At 29.8% G+C, this 23,728-nt stretch overlaps 1 protein-coding gene across 3 annotated transcripts in view; it reads left to right on the plus strand.

Moving 5' to 3' along the window:
- Positions 1-3,602: 3,602 nt before the first annotated feature.
- LOC107445969 (glycine dehydrogenase (decarboxylating), mitochondrial) overlaps positions 3,603-23,728 on the plus strand; it is a 47,253-nt gene continuing 27,127 nt past the window's right edge. For all 3 annotated transcript variants that reach the window (XM_043051278.2, XM_043051279.2, XM_071178152.1), the window contains exons 1-10: positions 3,603-3,936; positions 10,465-10,543; positions 11,430-11,565; positions 16,059-16,223; positions 16,924-17,001; positions 17,081-17,228; positions 18,014-18,210; positions 20,185-20,281; positions 21,424-21,529; positions 23,050-23,189. In XM_043051278.2, coding sequence (XP_042907212.1) covers positions 3,769-3,936; positions 10,465-10,543; positions 11,430-11,565; positions 16,059-16,223; positions 16,924-17,001; positions 17,081-17,228; positions 18,014-18,210; positions 20,185-20,281; positions 21,424-21,529; positions 23,050-23,189 — 1,314 coding nt within the window. In that variant the 5' untranslated portion in view covers positions 3,603-3,768. The remainder of the gene's footprint in view (positions 3,937-10,464; positions 10,544-11,429; positions 11,566-16,058; positions 16,224-16,923; positions 17,002-17,080; positions 17,229-18,013; positions 18,211-20,184; positions 20,282-21,423; positions 21,530-23,049; positions 23,190-23,728) is intronic.

Below are 23,728 nucleotides of genomic sequence, written 5' to 3' on the forward strand. Positions count from 1 at the left end.
TCAATCCCCCCCCCCTCCTTTTTCTTATTTTTCTTTTCGGCCACATTCCAGAGACCTCAAAACAGAATATGGCGCAAGTTGTCTAGCCCTCAAACACACGTCCAATATATGAAATATATTAAAGTTGTCGCTCTTTTAAAATTTCGCATGAAAATTCGCACTAACATTTTTATTACTGTATAAATATTTTACATCTATTTATCGAATTCATATTGAATTTTCAACAGATATGTAAGGTGCAACTAAAAAATAATGGCTGATTAAAGAAGTATTAATGTAATAAGTTTGCAAAAAAAAATATATTATTATTTCTTCTTTGAGTCATACACTAGATTACTTCAAAAGAAAGTTATCTAATTTTTGTAAAGTATTTTATACTCTGATAAATTTGTCAACTGCCATCTTATTTTCAGTAGCACCTAACCAAATGCAATCATATAAAATGCACACTATCGACACTTAAGGGGACACGTTAGGGCATATATCAATAATTCTAAAGCTGGCCTGTAACGATGTACCTTTTCTAAGAAACTACTTATATCGCTTTGAAGTTTTGTGGGCATATTTGTGATTATATCAGTTGTATGCCGTGATAATGTTTTAGCATTAACAAGAATACTTTTTTAGTTATGAAAGTGTTTTGCTCAAAAATAATGAAACTTTTCAAAAAATTAAAAGTTTCTAGTTTATGATTTTTAAAACAATGTTTCTGCTAAAGATATATATTAGCAGTCATCACAGTGTAAGCATGTATATGAGAATATTCTGTGAAAAAAAACTGAAGCAATATCTTATCTAGATGCAGAGAAAAGATACATAAAAAGGGTCAGTTTTAGCATTATTCGTATATGCCCTATCAACTCCCCTTAAAAAAAAAAGCAATTAAAGATTTTTAACCGTTTAGCACTTCATACATTTTTTAAAATTTTTTATTCAACTTTTTTATTTATTTTTTGTATATAAATGCAATGCTTATTTGCTGAACAAAGCCTACTTTAATCAATACTTATGTCGTTTTAAAGAAAAGGCTTTGCAATGTGCGAAACGAAGTTCAGAAAAAATAATCTGTCACTCTCAAAGGAAATTTTCATGACGAATAAAGTTGAATTTTAAAATAAATAAATTAAATGAGCAAATTTAATTGTTTAATACCTTGTCTCCAGACTTTTTATACGATATGTTATCTGCTTACAATTTATCAGTATTTTTTTCTTATCGCTTCAATAATTATTCTGTTTTCTCAGTTTGAAATGAAGACGGGATCCCAAGTTGATTTTAATCTATTTTAATGTCACCAACAGTGGGTTCTTCTGAACACAAATTCTTATCGTTTTAAGTCATTTCGTACAAACAAATAAAATTACATCACTTCTTCGTTTGTCAATATCAGATTGTTGCAAAATTGCTTCGATTTACCGAAATCTTGATCTTTAACACCACTTCGAGTTTAAACACTCAAATTCGTGTTAAATCTGAAATTAAAGCAGAAAAAAAACTTCTGTTACCTTTCCTATATATTTACTCAAAATTTAAAAAAAAAATAAAAGAAAAAGAATATTGTTAAATATAATTAAAATGTACTAAAAATTATAATCGTATTATTGCGAGCACTAGTTACCTAATCCTCAAATGTCTTTTTTTCCTGTATACATATACATAATTACATAATATATTTATGGATAGACTTTTATTAACGCCACAGCATTTCAAGTCATTGGGTTGCAAAAATTGCATTCATTAATGTTTGTACTCTTGTCATCGAATAAAATTGAATGCTTTTCAATCCTGGCATAAATTTGCCTGTTAAATCGGAACTATTGAAACTCAAAGACATAAATTGGTTGTTTATTATTTACATTAACTATTTACAGAATTCTTATAACTTGGAAATCAGATATTCAAAAGACAAACGTATATAACATATTATGAATCTTACTGCAGTTGTGACAAACAAGACCTGTTTTTAAACTTACATATAATTCGAACAATAAAATTATAATAACAAGTCTGAAATAAATCAACTCATCTTTAGTTCACTTCAGTTCTAAACTTTCTTAAGAAGTCCTAAAATTCTTTTCCGTCTACAGTATTCATATTTATATTAAAATCATCGCGAAGATAGCAATTATGAATAAGTTAATCTTAGTAATATTTTAAATTGATATTATAATAAACATTAAGAATGCATGCTGGTGAAAAGAAAAAATTCAGTCTAGAAAGCAAATCAACTCCAAGAAGATTAAAATTATCTTCTGTTTTTATTATTCGATCTGTTTTTCATTAATGTTCATGTAAGTTCAGCTATTTTATGACTTTCTAATATTTGTGATTATGGCTCTGAAGCTGTTCTAGTCAAAAAGTGAGTGGACGTGAAAAACCTAGAACGACACCTATTTTCCCAATAAATTTTTAAAAAAAATAAAGATTCACATTTAATATAGGACGTTCAATTCAGTTATTAAATAATATTGATAAAAATCATGGCATTTTAGTGCACATTGTCTACCGTCGAAAATTTTACTCAGCTATTCAATAATATTTAAATCCCTTTTTTTCGATATTTAATGTTAGAAGATACATTTAACTGCTTTATGAATAATACTTAAATTTTCAAAGATGTGAAACATTTTGGTGTAGACATGTTGCAAAAATTCTGAAAATATTGTATTACCAGAAAATATTGTATAAATGCATTCTCTTCAGATAGAGTCAGCTTTTAATTGATTTTGAGTTAAGGAGTTTTCACTGTATTCTTAATGTTCTAGTTTCAAGACATGAAATGGAACAATGCTTAAACATTGTTTTCAAGTCGATAGTTACGAATCTAAGTGTTTTCCGAACTTTGTTTACATTGTTAAAGACATAATAAATGCCGTCATGCTTTGAGTTTAAGGACCATTGCTTGTTCTTTAAAGAAAATCTGATTTTAAAGTAGAGAAGTAAAAAAAAATAATACTACATACGATTTAAAATTTAATGTGAGAATTCAACATAAATTGTTTTGTACTTATATTGTCTCAATCAAGCGTTGACATAGTAGGTAATAAAAAAATATTGGTTATTACAGATTTTTTTGTGATGTTTGTTCTTAATTGTTTTTTTTTCTTTGGTAAAGGGGCATCGCACAATGTATAAATTTACATACATGGAAATAAAGAAAAAAATAAGTTTATTATTTGCGTCATCATTTTATTAATTATGTGGCAGTTTTAACATTGTTTAAATGTAAAATAGCAACATGCAATCAGAAAAGAATAAATATACCTGTAAAACATATGGACGATCCTATAATTAAATCGTTTTTTGTTATAATTACCAACATGTTATTCAATGATAATTAAATTTATAAATTTTGCTACCTATATATTGTAATTTTTGGTATATTTGTAAGTCAATGGATTGAATAGTTTCATAATAATCCACAACTCGCCATTTTGTTCTATCATTAGTAATGCATGTGTCGATTTGTGAGTGGGTGCAAATCCAATCATTTGAAAAATTATCATATTGTGCACATTTTTTTGATTTGGTTGGAATTTCTCATTTTCGTGTGAAATTTACCTCAAAGGGTCAAGCACTTAGTTACATGCATGTGAAAGAGAGAGAGATAAGACTTTCAATTGATTAGACATCGATTTATCAGTACGAAGCTGAATCATTCATTGAACAGGTTTCTGATTTATCTCCTCTCATTCTATAAAGATAGAGACACTTCATCCCTTAATTTTTCTTTTTTTTTTATGAGAGTTAACGGAAAATTTCAGGGATATGTATCGGTGTTTTTCGTATTCAAAATGGACTCTAGTGTCGCTGTCACGGCGATTGTCCAGTAATCCCGTGAGCAGCTTGTTGCCGGTGCATGATGAGTTCATAGACAGGCACATCGGACCTAGAGAATCTGAGCAGAAATTGATGCTGCGGCAGTTGGGATTTCAAGTAAGTCAAACTCTATTATTTTAAACGACTTTTGCAAAAAGTTTACTTAATTTTTTAAAACTTGAGTCTTACTGACAACCAGGGCCGGTTTTAAGCTTGGTTCTATGCTACGGAGTTCATATACGTAGAGAACACTGCCATTATTCTTTTGCTTGTTAATTAATGTTATTGCTCAAACACACGAACTTTGATATTTTGAAAGAAAAGAAAACGAGTAACAACAAAAAAAACTATTTTATTATCACTTATATCGCAAAAAAAGGTATAAATATTTTGGCAGTTCTCGATTAAGCTGTAGCTCATTACGCAAATCCAACTTTGCAGACAACTTTTAAAAATTTAACTTAAAAAAATTTTTGTATGTCTATGAGTCACACACAAAAGGGTGTATTCATTTCTACTTACATTCATTTGTATTTCCGTAAAGACTGTATTTTTACACCATTTACAATTTAGCTGCTGAAAATTTCCAAAAGTGTTATTAAGATATCTTGAAATCTTTTCATGAAAATCTTTCGTGAAAATTGCATTATTTATCTCAATGCACAACAAGTTTTAATGTGTAGAAACCTGTATTTTTGCTAAGTGATAAATTTTTAAAGTATGTGTATTTAAAAAGTTTTTTTTAACATGTCTTTTATTCTTCACTTAAAACACAAAAAACCCCAAAGTCAAGCGTATATGCAAAAATATCTTTTGCCAGATAAAAGCTCTAATTTTTATATTTTCTAATGTACCAAACGGAACTAACGCAAGAGACTACTTCCCTTGTACAAATTTTACATTAGAATAGAAAATACAATTTCTGAGAATTTCGACACTCATAATAATTTTGAAATACCAGAATTTCCGGCTAAATTATAAGTGAAGTGAAAATGCTGTTATCACGGAAATATAATGCAGGCCTCATAACCATAATTTCTTCTATTCATTTACCTATAGTGGTAAAAGTATGCAGTGGTTAATTTTTAATTCTTCAAATTTTTAGTTCCTTCCAGTTTAAAAGAAAAACATAGACCTCACCTACGTTTTTTTAAGGCACAACTTTTAAATAATGTTTGTTTGTTAAAAAAAATTGCCTCTAATTAGAAATAATGGAATAATCAAAAGTCTAGTCGTTAAATGTAACATCTTATTAATTTATTAACCCGTGTCATTACCTAAATTAGCGCTATTATTTAAACAACGCTAGCAGGATCTTTTAACTTTTTGTAAGCAAAAAATTTGCATAAAATAAATGCGTAACGAATGCAAAAAGAGTGACTTGCCCTGAATAATTTTTTAACTTCAGACACTAAGACTCAATCTTAATGGTTCGGGGGGGGGTTAACAGCAATTATGTTAATGAATTAGTGCACATATATACAGCCATTCAATTATGTTACAAGGCGAGCCGACTGAGCCTTCAATTTTTCCTGAAGTTATAATATTTCTAATATTCATCTTGAAGTTCTAAATTAATTATTAAAAATATTTGTAAATACTTTAACTCTGTAAAGCCTACAATTCAATAGAATCCTTTTAGACGCATACAAAATTTTGAACACTTTAAAAATTTATAGATGTGCCAGAACATTCGTGATCTATGAAATGAACTCCATTCTAACATAGCATCGTTTTTAAATAAAAAGTTATAGAATTTAAAACCATTTACAATCATAAGCGATAAGAACGATTCACTCTGACGTTTAAATCATGTAAATAATCATGTTTTTACTTACTCTTAATTATTTAATTCTGCTATATGTTAAATTTGACTTGAAATCACGGAAGAAAAATCTGCATTAATAATGTTTTTCCGCATTCGTTTTTCTATTAGTCTAAAAGATTCGATGATGCATGTCATATCTCTCTGTCTCTCTCTCTCTTGTGTATNTAAGACTCAATCTTAATGGTTCGGGGGGGGGTTAACAGCAATTATGTTAATGAATTAGTGCACATATATACAGCCACTCAATTATGTTACAACGCTAGCCGACTGAGTCTTCAATTTTTCCTGAAGTTATAATGTCTCTAATATTCATCTTGAAGTTCTAAATTAATGATTAAAAATACTTGTAAATACTTTAACTCTGTAAAGCCTTACAATTCTATAGAATCGTTTTAGACGCATACAAAATTTTGAACACTTTAAAAATTTATAGATGTGCTAGAACATTCGTGATCTATGAAATGAACTCCATTCTAACATTGCATCATTTTTAAATAAAAAGTTATAGAATTTAAAACCATTTACAATCATAAGCGATAAGAACAATTCTCTCTGACGTTATCGGGACGCTTTTCTTAATATTTCTTCTCTCTCTTAAGTAACGCTAAGAAAGAAACGGTTAGTTGTTGTTGTAGATTCGAATAGTTTTCACAAAACGGCTTATAATTTAGTCTCTGTGTCATATTCTATTTACGATTATGTCGCTATTATATTTATAGCATTAACGAATGGTGTGTGAGGGTTGTATTTCTTTCCTACTCCATTAAAGATAAAAATGGAGTTGCGTGAGGTTTCACAAATTGTAAAAATTTATTTTAGTTCGATTATGCGTAAAAAATCATGTTTTTACTTACTCTTAATTATTTTATTCTGCTATATGATAAATTTGACTTGAAATCACGGAAGAAAACTCTGCATTAATAATGTTTTTCCGCATTCGTTTTTCTATTAGTCTAAAAGATTCGATGATGCATGTCATATCTCTCTGTCTCTCTCTCTTTTGTATGCCTGTTAAGGCAGAGGGTGCGATTGTTCTTGTTTTCCCGTGGTGCCATCTATGGCCAAGAATTCGACTTCTGCCACACCCATACTTCACACCCGTTTATAGGGTGGACCCATTCATACATCCATTCATTCATCCACAGTTCGTAATTTTGACCTGAATCAGAGAACGATCAATCTCCAGTACTCCCAGAGGTATTGATTTGTTATGGGAACTTGGAGGTCTTTGCGACTCGATAGATTTAACGCGCATCAGTCACCATTTTACTACATGGGGAGTCTACAGCCGGCGGGGCTCGAATCCACGAACTCTCGGATGGCCCCAGCTCCCTACAGATCAGGTTATCTCTACAAATATATACGGTCCATGTCATCTCTATAAATATATGTTTTATTCAACATTAAAATAAGTTTAAATACCAGAAAAATTTTGAGAAATTAAAATAAATCATAATTTATCTCACACTATTCCTCTTCGGCATTCTTAAAGAATTAACATCTTAAAAGCATTTTATATATTAGCTAAAAAGAAAAAAACTACAAAGCAGCGAACTTAATAACGTCAATTAAAAAGAAGTATCATTGCAGTTTATGCTCGTTACTACAACTTCAATTACAGCGACTCTTCCATTATAACGATCGATGCATAAAATACTGTTTTCTCTTTCATAGACGCAATGTTATTTTAATATCCATGCATTCCAATACAACGGCCGAAACTCAGTCACTTAATCTGGAAAAACTTTCAAAGAAGATATTTAAACCGTTATTTCCTTTAATGCTACCAATACAGTAAATGTAAAACGCCTTTGAATACCCTTTGAATGAAGAAAGAGAGACATCTAAGATGGTCAAAATTAAAGGTCAAAAAGTAGGTGAAACAAAGATTTCTTCATATTGATTACATTAGGTAGAAAAAAATGTTTGTTGCATTTATACTAATACTTGATCTTGCCTCATTCGGGTGGGGGGATTTCAAATCTGACATTGACATTGTTCCTAAAACTACATGTTTTTTAATGACTTTTTTAGTTTATTTATTTATTTTTTTCGGTAAAATGAAAACTAAAATCCTTATATATAACAGGTGGTAGCATGAATGTTGCTATAAACTTCTATGGGAGTTATGTCACATCAACAAAATTAAAATTGCATAGGAACATAGGAATTTACACCCATAAATGTCACCGTAGCCGCTGGAGCCGTACGAAACGTTTATTTGACTAAATTATCTTAATTTCATGTAATCTTATAATTATTGTCGAAAATTGCATTCAAGTTAAGTATTAACTGTTTAATCTTAATTTAATGATTTGGCGACTAACGTGACAATCTCGCCAAATCGTTAAATTAACCAATTTGACGTAGTCAAATTATTAAATTACGTTAAAACATATAATACATATGAACTTATTTGAATGCAATTTTCGACAATGATTATAAGAAACACATAAAATGAAGACAATTTAGTTTAATGTAAGTGCTTGTTCGGAAGCACCCAAAGAAACAATTCATAATAAGGAAGCGTCCCTAGTGGCGTACGACGACATATCTGGGCAAGGGTTCCCATACAGTTTTAATTCTGATGACGCGCTGTAAGTCTCATAGAAGTTTGTCGCAACATTTGCGCAACCCGCTGTTATATATAATGTTTTTAAACGTGTATATTTCGATAATAAATAGACTAAAAATGTCATTTGAAAAAAAAAATTTAGATTGAAGAGAAAAACCCATTGAAAATTTGGAATCAACGATGCGAAAGATCTGTTAAAAATTCTCATGCAACAGAAAACAAAAAAATAAAGATTTCCACAGCGTTACAGATGCGCCCTTTTAGATAAAACAATTTTGAGTTAAGCGAAGAAAAAAGAGAAAGAAAAAAAAAAATAAGAAAGGAAAAAGAATGTTCCCCTGCATAAACAAAAGAGTACGTTGCATCGACACAGTGAAATCGGCAGGATTTCCAAAGAAGCATTTTGAAAATTTTGTTCTCTTGATGTGAAATGTTAGTTCCCTTTCGTGGTTTATTTTTGAATTTAATATTCGCAGTTACACATGCTATTTATCTAAAATTGCAGTTCCGAAACAATATATTATTTTTAATGGATTTTCTTACCTATGTTGTGTACTTTAAAGGGTACTTCCTTTATACATTAACATAGGGAAAAGAAAGTTGTGAAAATAGTTACTTTTCAGTTAATTTCAAAGTTCCTATTAAAGTAAAGCATTGTTTTATTAAAATTAGCCAAGCATTTTTTTAGCAATGATTATATAGTGAAGATATTTTTCTAATAATGTTATCTCTAAAGGCTTTCACCTTTAGAGATACCAGATATAAAATCTCAAAAGGCTATCGCCTTTAGAGATTTTATATCAAGCCTTTATCGTAGCGTGGCACTAAAACCATTTGGGTAAAACTGTAAACATTTTGGAGAGCTTTAAGAAAAATGCATCACTGTTTTACGCGCTGTAACATTGGAGTGAAATCGTAGAGAACTATATAGAGTAAACAAAAGCTTTTATTTTTTATTTATTTATTTATTTGTTTTTTCATTTTTTAAAAATTTCGGCAAAATGGCGGCACTCTCGTTCAAATGGTTTCAGTGCCACGCTACGGTAATAAGCTCAACTAATAGTCAGATTAAAGAATAACCGCTTTCTATTACATATATGCAGGAGCGTAGCGAGCAGTGTAGAGGGCAGACTGCCCCCTTAAAGTTAAAGAGGGATACTCCAATCAGCCTATCGAGAGATAAACATATTGATTTCTTTCAATCGGCTTTTGTTTCTGATATTTTTTTTTAAAAATCAGCAATAAGGTCGACTGAAAATATATTTTGCCCATAAGCAAATTTCTTTTCATTTTTCTCTGTCAAAGCTTTGCATTAAAGAACAAAAGACGGCCAGATAAGTCGATACATTTTTTCGGTCGGACTTAGTTCTCGCTAATTTTGCTTTCAAATAGTTAGCTGTTTGTCTGAAGAAAATATTTTTCCTTTATTATTTTTTCTATCACCTACGTCTAGGTTGTAATCAATGTTATTTTTTATTTTTTTAAGCCATGAAAAATTATGTGTCATAACTTATTTTGCTTCTCCATTCGATTGGATTGATGCGAGTAAGCAGTTGTATAAATTTGATTTTGTGTTTTTACGATTTCGATTTTTTGTGTTTTTACGATGACGATTTTTCACAGCCATAGCTAAAAACAACATTTCTTCTCCCCATTTAACTTTAATTCTTCATATCACATTGAGTTTTGATTTAGTGAGAATACAAAGTATTTTTCTTAACCAAAAATATAATTTTTTCTGCATCGTTTACTGTTTAATTATTGATGCATATTCTTTTAAGCAGAAATTAACAAGATATTATTTATTATCAATAGTAATATTTCATTTATAATGAATCATAAAAAAATACTAATTAAATATAAAATATGAAACAACTAAAAATCTCAGGGTTTTTTCAAAATTGACCATTAGTTTGGTTTGTAACAAATTTGAGTCGGGTAATTTTGGATTTTGTTCCCCCAAAATCTATCTTCCGCTACGGCCCAGCGTGTATTTAAAGGTTTCGTTACTTAATTAATCATTAATTAATTAATCAATTCGTTAATAATTTTTCTTTGACCAACAGTAAATTATTTTTTGTTTCACAAAGAATATTTCTAACAAAATAACACAAAATTTTTGAAATGTGTATCCTTATTTTGTATTATTTATTTAATTATTACCATAAAGTAGGTTTACATTAATAATTGCTTCGATCAGGAACAGTCTATTTTTTTTTTGATTGTGTCAATTTATTTTCAGAATATCGATGAATTGATCAATCGTACAGTTCCTCATAACATCAGACTGAATCGCTTGCTGGACATCGATGAACCAAAAGGTGAGTCATTCAAATTAGTTTAGAAAAAAAAGGAGATGTCTTCAGAAAGTGCTCCATGACACGCAATCAATTAAAGTTCATTATTGTAATAGGGTCAATATTATTTCACTAGAAAATATTCTAATGCGTATGAATTAGAATTGCATCCAATCATATTCAATTGCCTCTATTGTTACTCTAATTATTGGATTTATTTAAGAAGAATTAAATTTTTTTCTACCTCCTTTATCGGGACCTAGAAAACAAAATTTTCCTTTATGTTTCCACTATTTTGTTATAAAATATTTAAATAAATAAAATAAAATAAAAAATAATAATAATAATAATCAAATTTTTTCTCGATAACTTGAGTTTTTCAGCAATACACTGGAATTCATTTTTTCTAAAAATATAAAACTTAATTTTCCAGACTTTTTTTTAAATAGAAAAAATGTTTTTAAAAAAATACAGAGAAAAAGATCTACGCAAGCTTTCGTTAACTAAGAACAGCTGATAAATAATACTGACCTCCCTACCATAAAAGAATACGATTTAGTTTCCCCTCAAAAGGCCACGAAAAATGCACACATAATTAATAGAGAACATCCTGTTGAGAACAGCCTATAAAATAACTCGAACCTATAGTTATAGAATTGAATGATTTCGCTGTCCTTTCTTCCCACTGACCAAGTGGTTTTTGATAGTTTAAATTTTTATATACTTCAAAACAAATTTCTTCTCTTTAGTTACAAACACCGAGGTTAGTGTTATCATTTTCAGTTTTTGCTCACATACAAGTATTTTTATGACGCTACATTATTTACTAAAGCAAAGACTAATAAAAAGTTCATTTTATTTCAAACCAGGTCCTTTTATAAGCTTTGTTTTTTTCCCCTTCTGTTGTCAGGTGAACACGAACTGCTGAATCATCTACGCCAAATAGCGGATAAAAATGAAGCCTGGAGGTCCTATATCGGAATGGGTTACTATAATTGCCTTGTTCCTCACTGTATACTACGAAACATATTTGAAAATCCTGGATGGTAAGACACATTTATCTCTTCTGATAAATGACAAGATTATGCCTCTTAACCGACCAGCATTCTCCCAAAAAAGAAAATTCCGTAAATTTTTTAAATTTATATGTAAAAACTCACCGTCTTAAATTTCCAATTATTTAAAAAAAATTAGCTTTCTTAGGGAATCTCAGCGAGAAATTTCTGTTCTCAGAACATTAAACTGGAAAGATCGAACTGTGAGTTTTCAGATATCCGTTTAGAAATTTTACTGCCAGTTCCTCTGTTTCAGGAGGATGCTGGTCAGCTTAATATTGTACACTCTTGTTCGTGATCATAAATCGTCATATCAGTTGTTTTCTAATCTCTTTAAACTGTTTGTTCAGCTTCCGTTATCAGCGTTTTTCGAAGCTCTATCGTCAAAAAGAAATTCATAGTTTATGTGTCTTACACTTGAAGCAAGGCTCAAGTTTTAAACTATCTTTACTGTGGCATAGGAAATTGCCTGGACTTCAGAACAAACAAATAAATATTTAAAAATTTATTAAACTTTTAAAAAAATAAATGAAAAAATAAAAAAATTTTAAAAAATAAATGCAAAAAATAACTTTTAGTAATATATTATTATTTTATTTAATAAAAAAATTTTCTTGTAGGATATACAGTTTTTTACATCATTTTAAAGAACGTAATTTTATATGGTAACGTAATTTTAAATACAAAATTTGAGCAAAATTAGTCAAATAATTCCTCAGAAATTGAATTTTTAATTATTTTTTTAAAAAATAGTTCTGCTTTTCATGTTCAATTTATTTTTAGAATTCGACACAATAAGAACAGAATCAGATGGGAAAGTGTCGTTTGAGAAATCCGTCATAGCAACGCCCATTTTTGGTGACCGTTATTTAAAGAATAGCTAGACATCAAATTAACACAATATTATAGAACAAAATTTTTATGTGTCCTTACCTTGCACAAAATTTGTATGTGTCTAACATAAACTTCGTTTTTTTAAAAAAAAAATTTCTCAGAGGCAATTTTTTTAGAATATTTTAAATGCTTTTTCATTAGAACATATCAACTAAACAAATAAAGTATGCATCTGCTTAAAATTACACACAATTTGGGAAACGCTCATCACGAAAGAATATGTTTTTAGACATTAATTTTTATTTCCAAATATCCCTACGTAAATCCATAGATACATTATGGTATCCATAGATACATTACGGCGATTAATTTTTATCTAATTATTTTTTACTTAGAAATATCACTACGAAAAGAAATGTATTCAGAAGAGAATATTTGCGTTTACCCATTAAAATATTTATTTCCCATTAAAATAGTGGTCTCCGAACTATTTTGTTGCTGATTTATGTTATTATTACTTGTAATTATAATTCTTTGCCTTAATTGATTAGCCACTGCCTAGTTTCAAAATAAAAATCATGCAAGCATGCTAAAACTTAGTACAGTTATATTAAGATTAAAGTAAAAGCAGAAACAATTTTGTAGTATTAAACATACCCATATTGACTCAACCACTTTACGTTATTTTCACTGATTCGTAAATATCCCTAAAAATGTCGCATGTCTGGTTCTTCCTCTATGCTCTTCAATTGTGTCGATATATGCCTTTCAGCTTTGTGCATGCTTTCGTAGTGTTGTTGTTCAGTACTTATTAATTGATTTTTTTTTATATTCACTCAGTAAGAAAAACGGGTATTCAGCTAGTAAAGATATAACTCTTAGGGCAATATTCACAAGCTCTGGAGTCCTTTCAATTACTGCAATATACCCGATATCCGGGTTTCCGATGTGCATTAGATGGAAATCTAAGCACCTCGCAATACTTAAAATAATAAACTAAAGTAATAACAAAAAATATAAAAACAAAAAATATAAAAACAAATAAAAACTATAGGGAACTTTATTTTATCAGCACTTGAAAAATATCGCTGCACGGTTATCAAATCTTATATATCTGTTTAAATTGTTTTCATAGTGGTCAAAATGAGTGTAAAAAAATTTTATTAAATCAATTATCAAATGCTTAAGCGTAAAATGTGCTACCAATTATTCCAAGAATGAAATACTCATTCATAAAAACGGGAGATGTTTTTTAAAAAATGAAACAGTTTCGCTCGTCCTGACAAAGTTTTTATTCAAATTTTGAAATTTGCCTCAATATTTTCTTATAAAAGAGAGCATTATTAATCACCTCAGCAACCATCTATCTTGTAATGTAAAACACTAATTCGTGTATGCAGATTATTAAAAAAGACCGATGAAATTTCGCGTAACCAACAATGAAATAATAACCTCGTAAGTCGTTGTAAGCATGAGAAACAAATAAAAAAAGGCATGAATTAAATGACATCTTCTAAAGAACAGCAACTATTTTAAGAGCAAATTCTATTTCTATTCAGACATGCTTTTTCAATTACCATAACGTGAAGTGCAAGTCATGAAGGATGATTTATTCATGTAACTTCTCCAAACTCACGATTATGAATGTAATTTTTAAGAAACGCCTATTTTCAATGTCGAATAACGTTGCTCTAAGTTTTAATCAAATTTAAACATATATTTTTTTAATCCTTCTTTTTTTAAATTTTACGAGAGAAATGTACCGTTTCCGGAGGTCTTCAAAACAGTCACCCAACTGTTACGGATGGCAGTGATTTTTAATTAATTACAGTAATAGGTGCTACAGATATTGTGGTCGTAGATACTTAATATACTAACATAGGTCCTGTGTAGTAATAGGTTTGTACGGCTTTCGAAAATGTAATAGTACGAAATGCATATAAATCAAAGGTTTCACAGGATTCATGTGTTTCATAATTTTAAAACTTGATTTTAAAAAGGATACCAGCATATATACAAAGTTATACTAAAATATCAAAGTATCCAATGATCCAAGCTATACAAGCTCGAATGACGAAGGAGCCAGTGGGAGTTGGCGAGCGCAGTGAGCTGGCCCCCAGCTTTTAATAATTGCCGTTCCATATTTTCCGCATTTTTAAGTGAACAGAAATCGTATGAGTTTTCCTTAAAGAAAGTTAAAGTAGAAGGAAAATCTGAGTAAAGAAGTAATCAATTGTGCGATTTTAGTTTCATTTCTTATATATTAATTGAATAAATCTTCTGAGCAATTTTTTTTCAAATCACTTCAATAGTCAACTTTTAAAACGATTAAAAACTATTATACGCCAGTTTTTACATAGTTGAGTACTTTAATTAAGGTAAAGCTGGGAATTGTTTTAAAAATTGTGGCCCAATTCAAAGCGTTTTCCCCCCGAGGTGAACAATTTTCTTGAATTTTATAGCTGAAAAGGGATCAAAAGGAGAAAAAATATTAATATCTAAAGAAAGTGAGATACTGTTTCCTATGAAGTTCTGTACTCTCAATTGAATCGAACCCAAATAAAACGATAGGAGATCGGTATAGATCCTACGTTGGTATAGAAATGGTATAGATCCTACGGCTTAACCCTTTCTAAAGCAGTGGTAAGTATACTTAACCACTAATTTTTAAAGTCCATGTGAACTTTTCTACGATTTTTAATTTAGGTTTCCATTTGTTAATAACTTCAGCATTCTTGAAGTTCGTTTGAATAATATTGGCAACCATTTTTTAGTATAAGAAAACTTATAAAAGGTATAAAATGCATAATTCTTTTGAAGTTTGCAGCATTTATAAAATTTATTTCATAAATAAAGAAAAATAAAAGTCAATAAGTTCCTAATTGGTCGTGGTAAATATACTTACCACAAAAAAAAAATGGTATTAAAATTTATTTATGCTAAATGAATTTTTCTTTTCTTACATCAATTACTATTCTCATATGAATTTCAATTCCAAGAATTCTTTAATTTACCTTTACTAGAAGTAAATAGCCCACTAAAGAGTTAAAAACATAACTGAAAAAAATCTAGCTCAAACATTGTCGGAAGCATTGTTGGTCACGTTCTTATGGAATCTAGAACAGCACCTTATTATTCTTATCTCAACACAGATCAATCTTGATTCTTTCCATTTTTTTAAAACTTAAATCATTTTTTAAAAATCTAATTTAAAACAGTAACCATTTAATCTCTACACCGTTTTTTTTTTTAAATTTTATTTTATTTTGTTTTTGGGCATTCATTCATTAGATGAACGTTTCATCTTTAATTACATTTACGTAAATGGCTTAAAAGAGTGCAGCCTAGCTTCAAAATTTCTTAACTATGCCCTGTTCCTTCTTTTTTTACATCCGTTGATAAAAAGCAGTCTAATCCTCAAGCTAGACAAGGACAGTGAGGTAACAACTCTCGTATTCGTATTCATATAATTTTTAACTTGACTCAAAACGAAAGAGATCTTGATTTAAGTAGCGGAACAAACTGCCCTTCGTGGAGAACTAGATTGAATTTGTGCGAGGAGTGATCGAAATACCCTCAAAACTCTCACGGTTCGTCCTACTGCAATTGTACTACAACATTATTTGACTCAAAACATGTTCTCCTAACAGGACGACCCAGTATACTCCGTATCAGGCGGAGATTGCACAGGGCAGATTGGAAAGCCTTCTCAACTATCAGACAATGGTGGCAGACATCACTGGACTGGATGTTGCCAATGCCTCTCTACTCGATGAAGGAACGGCCGCTGCTGAGGCCATGTCACTCTCCATCAGGTAATTATATTTTATAAACTACAAAATATATGCATTATTCTTAGTTCAACATTATATGCATTCTTAGTTCAACGTTAATATGTTTGTCGTCCATCCGTAACAAATTATAAGAATCGAAACAATGGAAATAGAATAGAAGGTACGGTTGTCAAGCTAAATAACGAAATATAAATCACGCAGCAATACCAGAGATGCCAACGTACTCCAGACAGCAAATATATATTTTAAAGTGGTAGTTTATCAATTCTGATTCTTGGTTTAATAAATTCAATTTAGTAGATTTTTATCCACCACTATTTCTAAATAATTCGCAGGCTTACATATTTCACCACTTTATAGTACTTACTACTTATGTCATGCTAAACCTTTTAAAAAGCAAGCAAAAATAGTCAAATATTTCCAAAATTTACTTTTTAGTTATTTACCGTTTTTTTTAAAATTACTTTGGCGTGTCCGGAGCAGATGGTTTCTCTGCAGTACTAAAAAAATACGTTAATAAAAATATGTGCCTATTCTCATAGATAAATTTATCAATACATCCATTTTTCTCTTTTTCTGCTATAAAGTTAGTTTAAATAGTGTATTCCAATTTTGTTTGTGACACGTTTGACTGGATTTTGCTTGATTCGAAGATTTTACTTCGTAAATTAGTACTGTAGAAGCATTATACACGTATGTATATTTCTTTTTTTTCCCTTAGAGTGGTCAGGAGGAAGAAGTTCTACTGTTCGGACAAAGTGCATCCACAAACCATAGCTGTCGTCAAAACGAGAGCTAGGTCAATATTCACACCTTTTAAATTTATTCCCTTTAAGTAAAAAAAAAAAATATTTTAATATATTTCCTTTTTATTGCAGTGCCATGGGTGTTCGTGTGATAGTGACAGATTTCAAGGACATAGATCTCACAAAAAAGGACCACTCGGGCATTCTTTTCCAGTATCCGGACACGGAGGGAAAGATTTGCGATTTCTCACAACTCGTCAAACAATGCCACAAAGGTGGAGTGAGTACTCGATACGTCATTCTATCTAAATTTCTTTATGAACCTTCTGAAGAAAATGCAGAGAACAGGGATTTTTTCTCTCCTTAATTTATTAAATATTACAAACCTGCCAACTTTTACGCTCGTCAAAAAAGGTTTTTACCAATGTATTTCAAAAAAGTATTTTAGAAATTTGATTTCTCAGGAACTATTCAATCGATTTCACTCAAATTTTGTATTTTGCAATGTAAAATTATATTCCTTAAAAGGATGTAAAAAAATCGCATACTTTGCAATTCAAAAAATTTTCGACTATTATTAAATAAAATAATTAAAAATAATAAATATTTCTTCAAAATTCATGGATCATGGAATTATCTTTGGATAAGTAAAGTTTATAATTGGTTGTAAAAAATTTTCAAATCGCTTGAAAATTTCCAGAAAAAGGGCGAAATACGGAAAAGGAAAAATTGACGCTAAATGGTCTAAACTTTGAACCACTCTCCTGACCAAATTATTGAGACCCAGATTGCGGCTATCTCCTTTGTTTTGGGAGTCATAAATCTGAATCCATCGAATAAAGGGTATGTTTATTCAGAGATAGAACGTTTTTGTGATTGATTTCGTAGTTTAAAATATCGTCTGCCCAAATTAATTGACATATTTGAGGTCACTCCCTGGAATCATTAAGGATGAGTTCTAGAACGTGAAGATCCGATCTTTAGATCCAAAGTTATTAGGGGTGTTCCGTTTTTTTTCTTCCTTTTTTGATGCACTGCACATTAAAATTGCATAATCTTTTGCAGGGTGTTGCAGTGTGTGCCACCGATCTATTGGCACTGACAGTCTTGAAGCCTCCAGGTGAATTCGGAGTGGATGTTGCAGTGGGCACTAGCCAACGATTTGGTGTCCCCCTCAACTATGGAGGACCTCATGCAGGTTTCTTTGCTGTCAGAAACAAATTCATTCGTCATGTTCCGGGAAGAATGGTTGGAGTTACCAAGTAAGAAATATTTCATCCTCACCGATCATTGTCATGCCTCACTTACTAGGATGCCACAATTTTTTTTTTAAAATTTCATCTAATTTTTAAATTTTTACTGAATATTCTTTTCTAGATAAAAATAGACCACTTCTTTTTATGAAAACGCCCTAAAGCATAAATCCAGTTTTAAAAATAGGTTATCTATAATACTCCATAAAAAAAAATCACATTCATTAAGAAGTTTGCTGTAAATTTGCAACGTCTAAAGAAGTTTTATCCTTCTCCTAATTTGCTCTAACTGTAATAAACTAGTTTAACCGTTCTTTTATCAGATTGGCTTGATTTTCGATAAGTCCATTCTCAATAAATCGCCAAACAATAGATCTCGCACGACTGAGTCTCTACTGTTATCTGTCACTCTTTAACAAAAATTTAATGTTACAGGTCTGTTCGGTCCACGTTGTAACCTTATCTTCCCTTAAATATTTTGTTTTTTCAAAATTGAAATACATTATTTTAATACTTAGACAGAAGTTGAACCCGTTTGAAATAAACTTTGTATATTTTTTTTCCTTCTTTAAAGCTAAATTAACCATATTGCCTGGAAATGATTCTGGTCTTCATTACTCACACAATCTATCTGAATTCATTTAGATTTTCATTTAAACCAAAAAAACTGCCTCAATACATTATCTACTCGACATCAACCAATTATTTCATAGATGCATATTTGATAGAAGCTTACTTCATTCAATCAACGTGACAGAGTAAAATATTAGTAATGCATCCTCTTTGATACAATATAAACACATCCTTTAAGTAAATGAAGCTAAACAAAAATTGCTCTATATACTATTAAAGGGTTTACTATTTCTCCGATTATTTTGTTGTTTCAATTTGAACAGTTTTTTTTTTCAATTTAACTCTAAATCTAGCTTTCATGTACAATTTGAAGGGTGTGTTTTGAACCCAATCCAGAAGACAAGGGAACTCCTGGATCAAGTACTGGGAGAAATTTGCTTTCATGCAGGTATTTTTCGATTGAACTAACCCGCACATGCGTTACATTGAGAGGAAAACCACGAAAACCTCCCTCGGCTACCCTGACGGTAGGGGACTCTAATCCATGATCCGTCTACCACTGAGGATATTTTGCGTCAGCACCGTGGTCGGTTCAAGTAGGATGTGGAATTCGTATCGACCAGTCATCGCTGGGATTCGATCACGAGCCATCACATCTCTGATTTTATGTAATTATAAATTAGTGTTAAATATTGCGGCAGCTACTTAGCACTATATAGAGTAAAGGAACATTGATTTAGAGCAGCACTTTTTGTGTAAAGTAGTTGCCATTATTTTTAATGTCAAGACACACTAAAATTTTGTACCATACAATGCAATTGAGTTCCTGAAGATAAAAAATAATGATGTGAATAAAATTGCTTAACTTTTCGTTTTGGTATTCCGTTTGTTGGATAAAACTTTATCGCCGCATCCTTCACAAAAGATAAGATTTAGCTGATGCTTCAGGGTTATCACTTTCAAATCTACTCATAAGACGATATACACGATGAGGTAAAAACCACAAATAAGATAAAGAGTTTCGTTTACCTGTGTTTTTTCCCCATTTGAAAGTTGATTTTTTGTTTCAAATGAAAATTATTTTCAAACTTAACCTCGAAGTGCTGAAAAACATTTTGAAACCATAAAACGAGTACAGTTGAAGTGTTCGCGTGAGAAATGCTCTTTGCAGTACAATTGATAATTTTTTTGGTCTTTATTACTGAATCTATGCTATTTTGTTAATAAAATCTGGAAACACGTATGAAAATTAATGGTTAAATATAAAAAATCATACTTTTTTTAAAAAAAAACAAAACAACCAAAATTTCGGAAATTTAATAACTTTATGAGAAGGGAGATAGGGCACTGAGGGAGGGCTTCCTTGAGAAGAAAACAAAACATGTTTTGATTACTTATTTGCATTTGCAGAGATTCTTCAGGCAGCCTGGCCTACCGCTTGACCCTGCAGACGAGAGAGCAGCACATACGGAGGGACAAGGCGACCAGCAACATCTGCACTGCTCAGGTGATAAAACTATCATGAGTTTCTCCATAAAAGATGACCAATCATTTTCATTCCATAGCTGACAAAAAAATGCTCTCTCTCGTATTCTAGAGCACCGGTTCCTAACTTCTTATCGCCATGGAGCCATAATAATTGGTCTTCTTTTGTGGGAACTCATCATAAAAAAGTTCATCAGCAATGGTAGACTTATTAAATAAAAAAGAAAAAAAAAACTAATTATACTGAATACATTTAAAGTGACGAGAATGAAATTTTATGTTCGTCTTATCAATTAAGTCTTAAAATTATGTTTTATGTCAAACGTTGAATTTGCAGGCCTAACATTAGTCGAATTCTAAAACTTGATTTTGGTGTATATGTAGGAGCTGAAAATGAATAAAATAAAAACGATTTTCGAAACGAAAAATTACAAATTTTGAAATGATTATCAAAGAGACATACTTCTGTAGTGTTGAATTTAGTTCCTTAGTTTTAAATTTAAATATTAGACAGTAAATATTAATGCATTTTTGATACAAATGCATATCCCTTGTATAATTAATTAAATATATTGTTGTTAGAAAATAGCTTTATATTATTGATATTTGTAATATTATTATAGTTATAATATTATTATAATATTTTCTTAAAATTTTGACACTCTTTATTTCACTGGAATTTTATTCAAATAATTTTACGAGAATAATAAAAACATTAATTGGATAATGAGTTATTGTTTTATAAATATAAAAGAATTTAAATATCAATACTGTTTTTAAAATCGAAAACAGTAATCAAATACCCCTCTTTTAAAAAAAGGAAATAAATAATAAATAAATAGTAAATAATTAAATAATAAATAAACAAATAATATATAAATAAATAATAATTAAATAAATAATAAATAATAATTAAATAAATAATAATTAAATAAATAATAAATAATAATTAAATAAATAATAAATAACTGTTCTGTAACGCTTTACAATGATGCTTGAAGCAATAATTTGCTCGAGAAATATTTTATAAGTTAAATGGGTGTTGATGTAGATAATAATAGCATAATTAAAATAAGAAAAGAAACAGCTAAAGATGCATCAATATCATAAAAAATAAAACATTTAATTAAGTCCAATAATCTTTTAATAAATAATCTTTTTCAGGCTCTTCTGGCGAACATTTCTGCCATGTATGCTGTATATCATGGAGCGGAAGGTTTGATAAAAATTGCCAATAAAGTGAACAATGCCACTCGGCTGCTAGCAGCAGGTAAAAAGATATTATTATAAGAACATTGACTAAAAAGTAAACCCTTTTTTTCTTTGATCCAACACGAATATACCCAGCCATAGAAATTGATTATTAAGAATTCTCAAGATAAGCTGCACGGTTAAAGTTTTTTTTTTTTTTAAAGTCCTTAAATAAGAAAGAGTAACATCTTAAAAAATTTATGCAATTCGTCCAAACTTAGCCATTAAATAACGGGAAAAAAGTAAAAACTGCTCTATGTTGAATCTCATTTTTTTTTTCAAATTTTTTTTGAAAAAATCATAATTTTATCAATCTGGACTTTTTAGAAAACATATTAACTAAAAATCTATATTTACGATATAGTAGCAAGTTTAGAAACTACTATTCCAGACATAAAATCTTGAAAAAAAGATTTTTTTAATTCATCAATCTAAAAATTAAATTTAAAAGCAAATAACTACTACAATTTTTTTAATAACATTCATTATCATTTTACGTAGCTCCAAACCGAAATTCAATAATTAAATAATAAAACTCTTATCTATTTGTGCTATTTAGAATATCGTTAAAATGGTTTTATTAATCGATTTACTGATGTTGCTTAAGAATATTCAAACAATAATTTGCATGCCTTTTCATGGGTGTAATGTTTCTTTCACTGTTATGCGGATTGTTTTATGGCCTTTGATAAAAGTAGCCGTAATGTTCTTGCTTCCTTTCTTTCTCCGTTTCTGTACGAAGCAATAAGCTATAAAAAATAGTAACAGCAGTAGGTAAAAAAACAGTAAGTGCATTTTAATGAGGGGGGGGGATATGATGAAATTGTAATTCAGCATTTTCTCTCCATTTTCTATGGAAAATAGGTGATTCTGTTGGAATTTTTTCTTCTCTCTGATTGATTAGTTGTTTTAAAACATTAATTTGCTACCGAAAATAATAATCAAGAAATAATTTAAAACATAATTGAAAGTTAGAACCTTTTTTGTCATTCTAAATTTGAAAAAAGGTTTGGTAAAATTCAAACACACTATATGAAGAATCAGAATTGAAAAAGAACAACAATAGGCGTTTGAATAATTTTATTTTTCATAATTCCTACAAAACTGTAAAACGTAACGGCAGTATATAACTATATAAAACACCTAATATATTATTTATTATAATGTTGTTATAAACGTAAAGAATAAGAATAAATCAAAAATATGAAGAAAGTGTACCTGAAAATGTAAATAGTAGCTTGTTTAGAAATAACAGACAGCTAACTGTTCCATATCTGTTTGAGCGGGGAAGTTGGTGACCTTTTGAGGCCACACGAATAAAAATGGACATAGCATTATTTGGTTCTTAAATGTCGGTCCGATTACATGTACTGCGTTCAATAGAGAGATGCTATTTAATAATATTTTCATTTTTGCATTCACAATAATATCAGTGTGTCTTACAACCGCCTAAAATTCCCAAACTCGCTTCGCATTAAAAATGATTCCCTTAAAAAGAAATCAACATAACAAAAAATTAAAACCCTTTTTATTTGGCAGGTGTGATAGGTGGAGGAAATCAATTGCAGTATGAAAAGTTCTTCGACACCCTCAAAGTCATTCCAAAATCGAGTGTGGCGAGTGTTCGAAAGAGGGCGGAACAGAAGAAGATCAATCTCAGATACTTTGATGACGATACGGTACTTCTCTATAACTAATTCAAATTAACCAAGCTCTATTTTAAAATGATTTTTTCTTTTTTTTAAATATAAATGAACAATAATGGTAATGAAATGATTCATCGGGAGGAAAGAAGTTCAAAACCTGAGCTCGAAAACGGGTCATCTCCAATGAGACTAATTATACAGGAGAGACAACAAACTGAATAGTTAAGTATCAGCTTGATCTCCCGAGATTTTTTATCTTATTTGATATTAAAATATGGTTGGTTGCAAAATATTTCATTGAAATTGTGCGATAACATCACTTAATTTTTTTTCTATTCAAAAAATAATTAGAACTTGGAGATGACCGGTTTTTGTACAAAACCTTAAAACAAATATTATACACTATTCTTAACAAGCAAAAATATTAACCATTTGTCAATTAGAAATGAAATTAAAGCTTTACTTATGACTATATATTGATGGATATTTGTGTAGATTCAAAAGTTTTTTGGTTTAATCTGTGCTGGGCTATTAAGGAATTTCTTCATAGAAAGACCAAAACTCATTTGGTT

The sequence above is a fragment of the Parasteatoda tepidariorum genome, chromosome 1 (assembly GCF_043381705.1).
Source record: "Parasteatoda tepidariorum isolate YZ-2023 chromosome 1, CAS_Ptep_4.0, whole genome shotgun sequence".
Taxonomy (NCBI): Eukaryota; Metazoa; Arthropoda; class Arachnida; order Araneae; family Theridiidae; genus Parasteatoda; species Parasteatoda tepidariorum.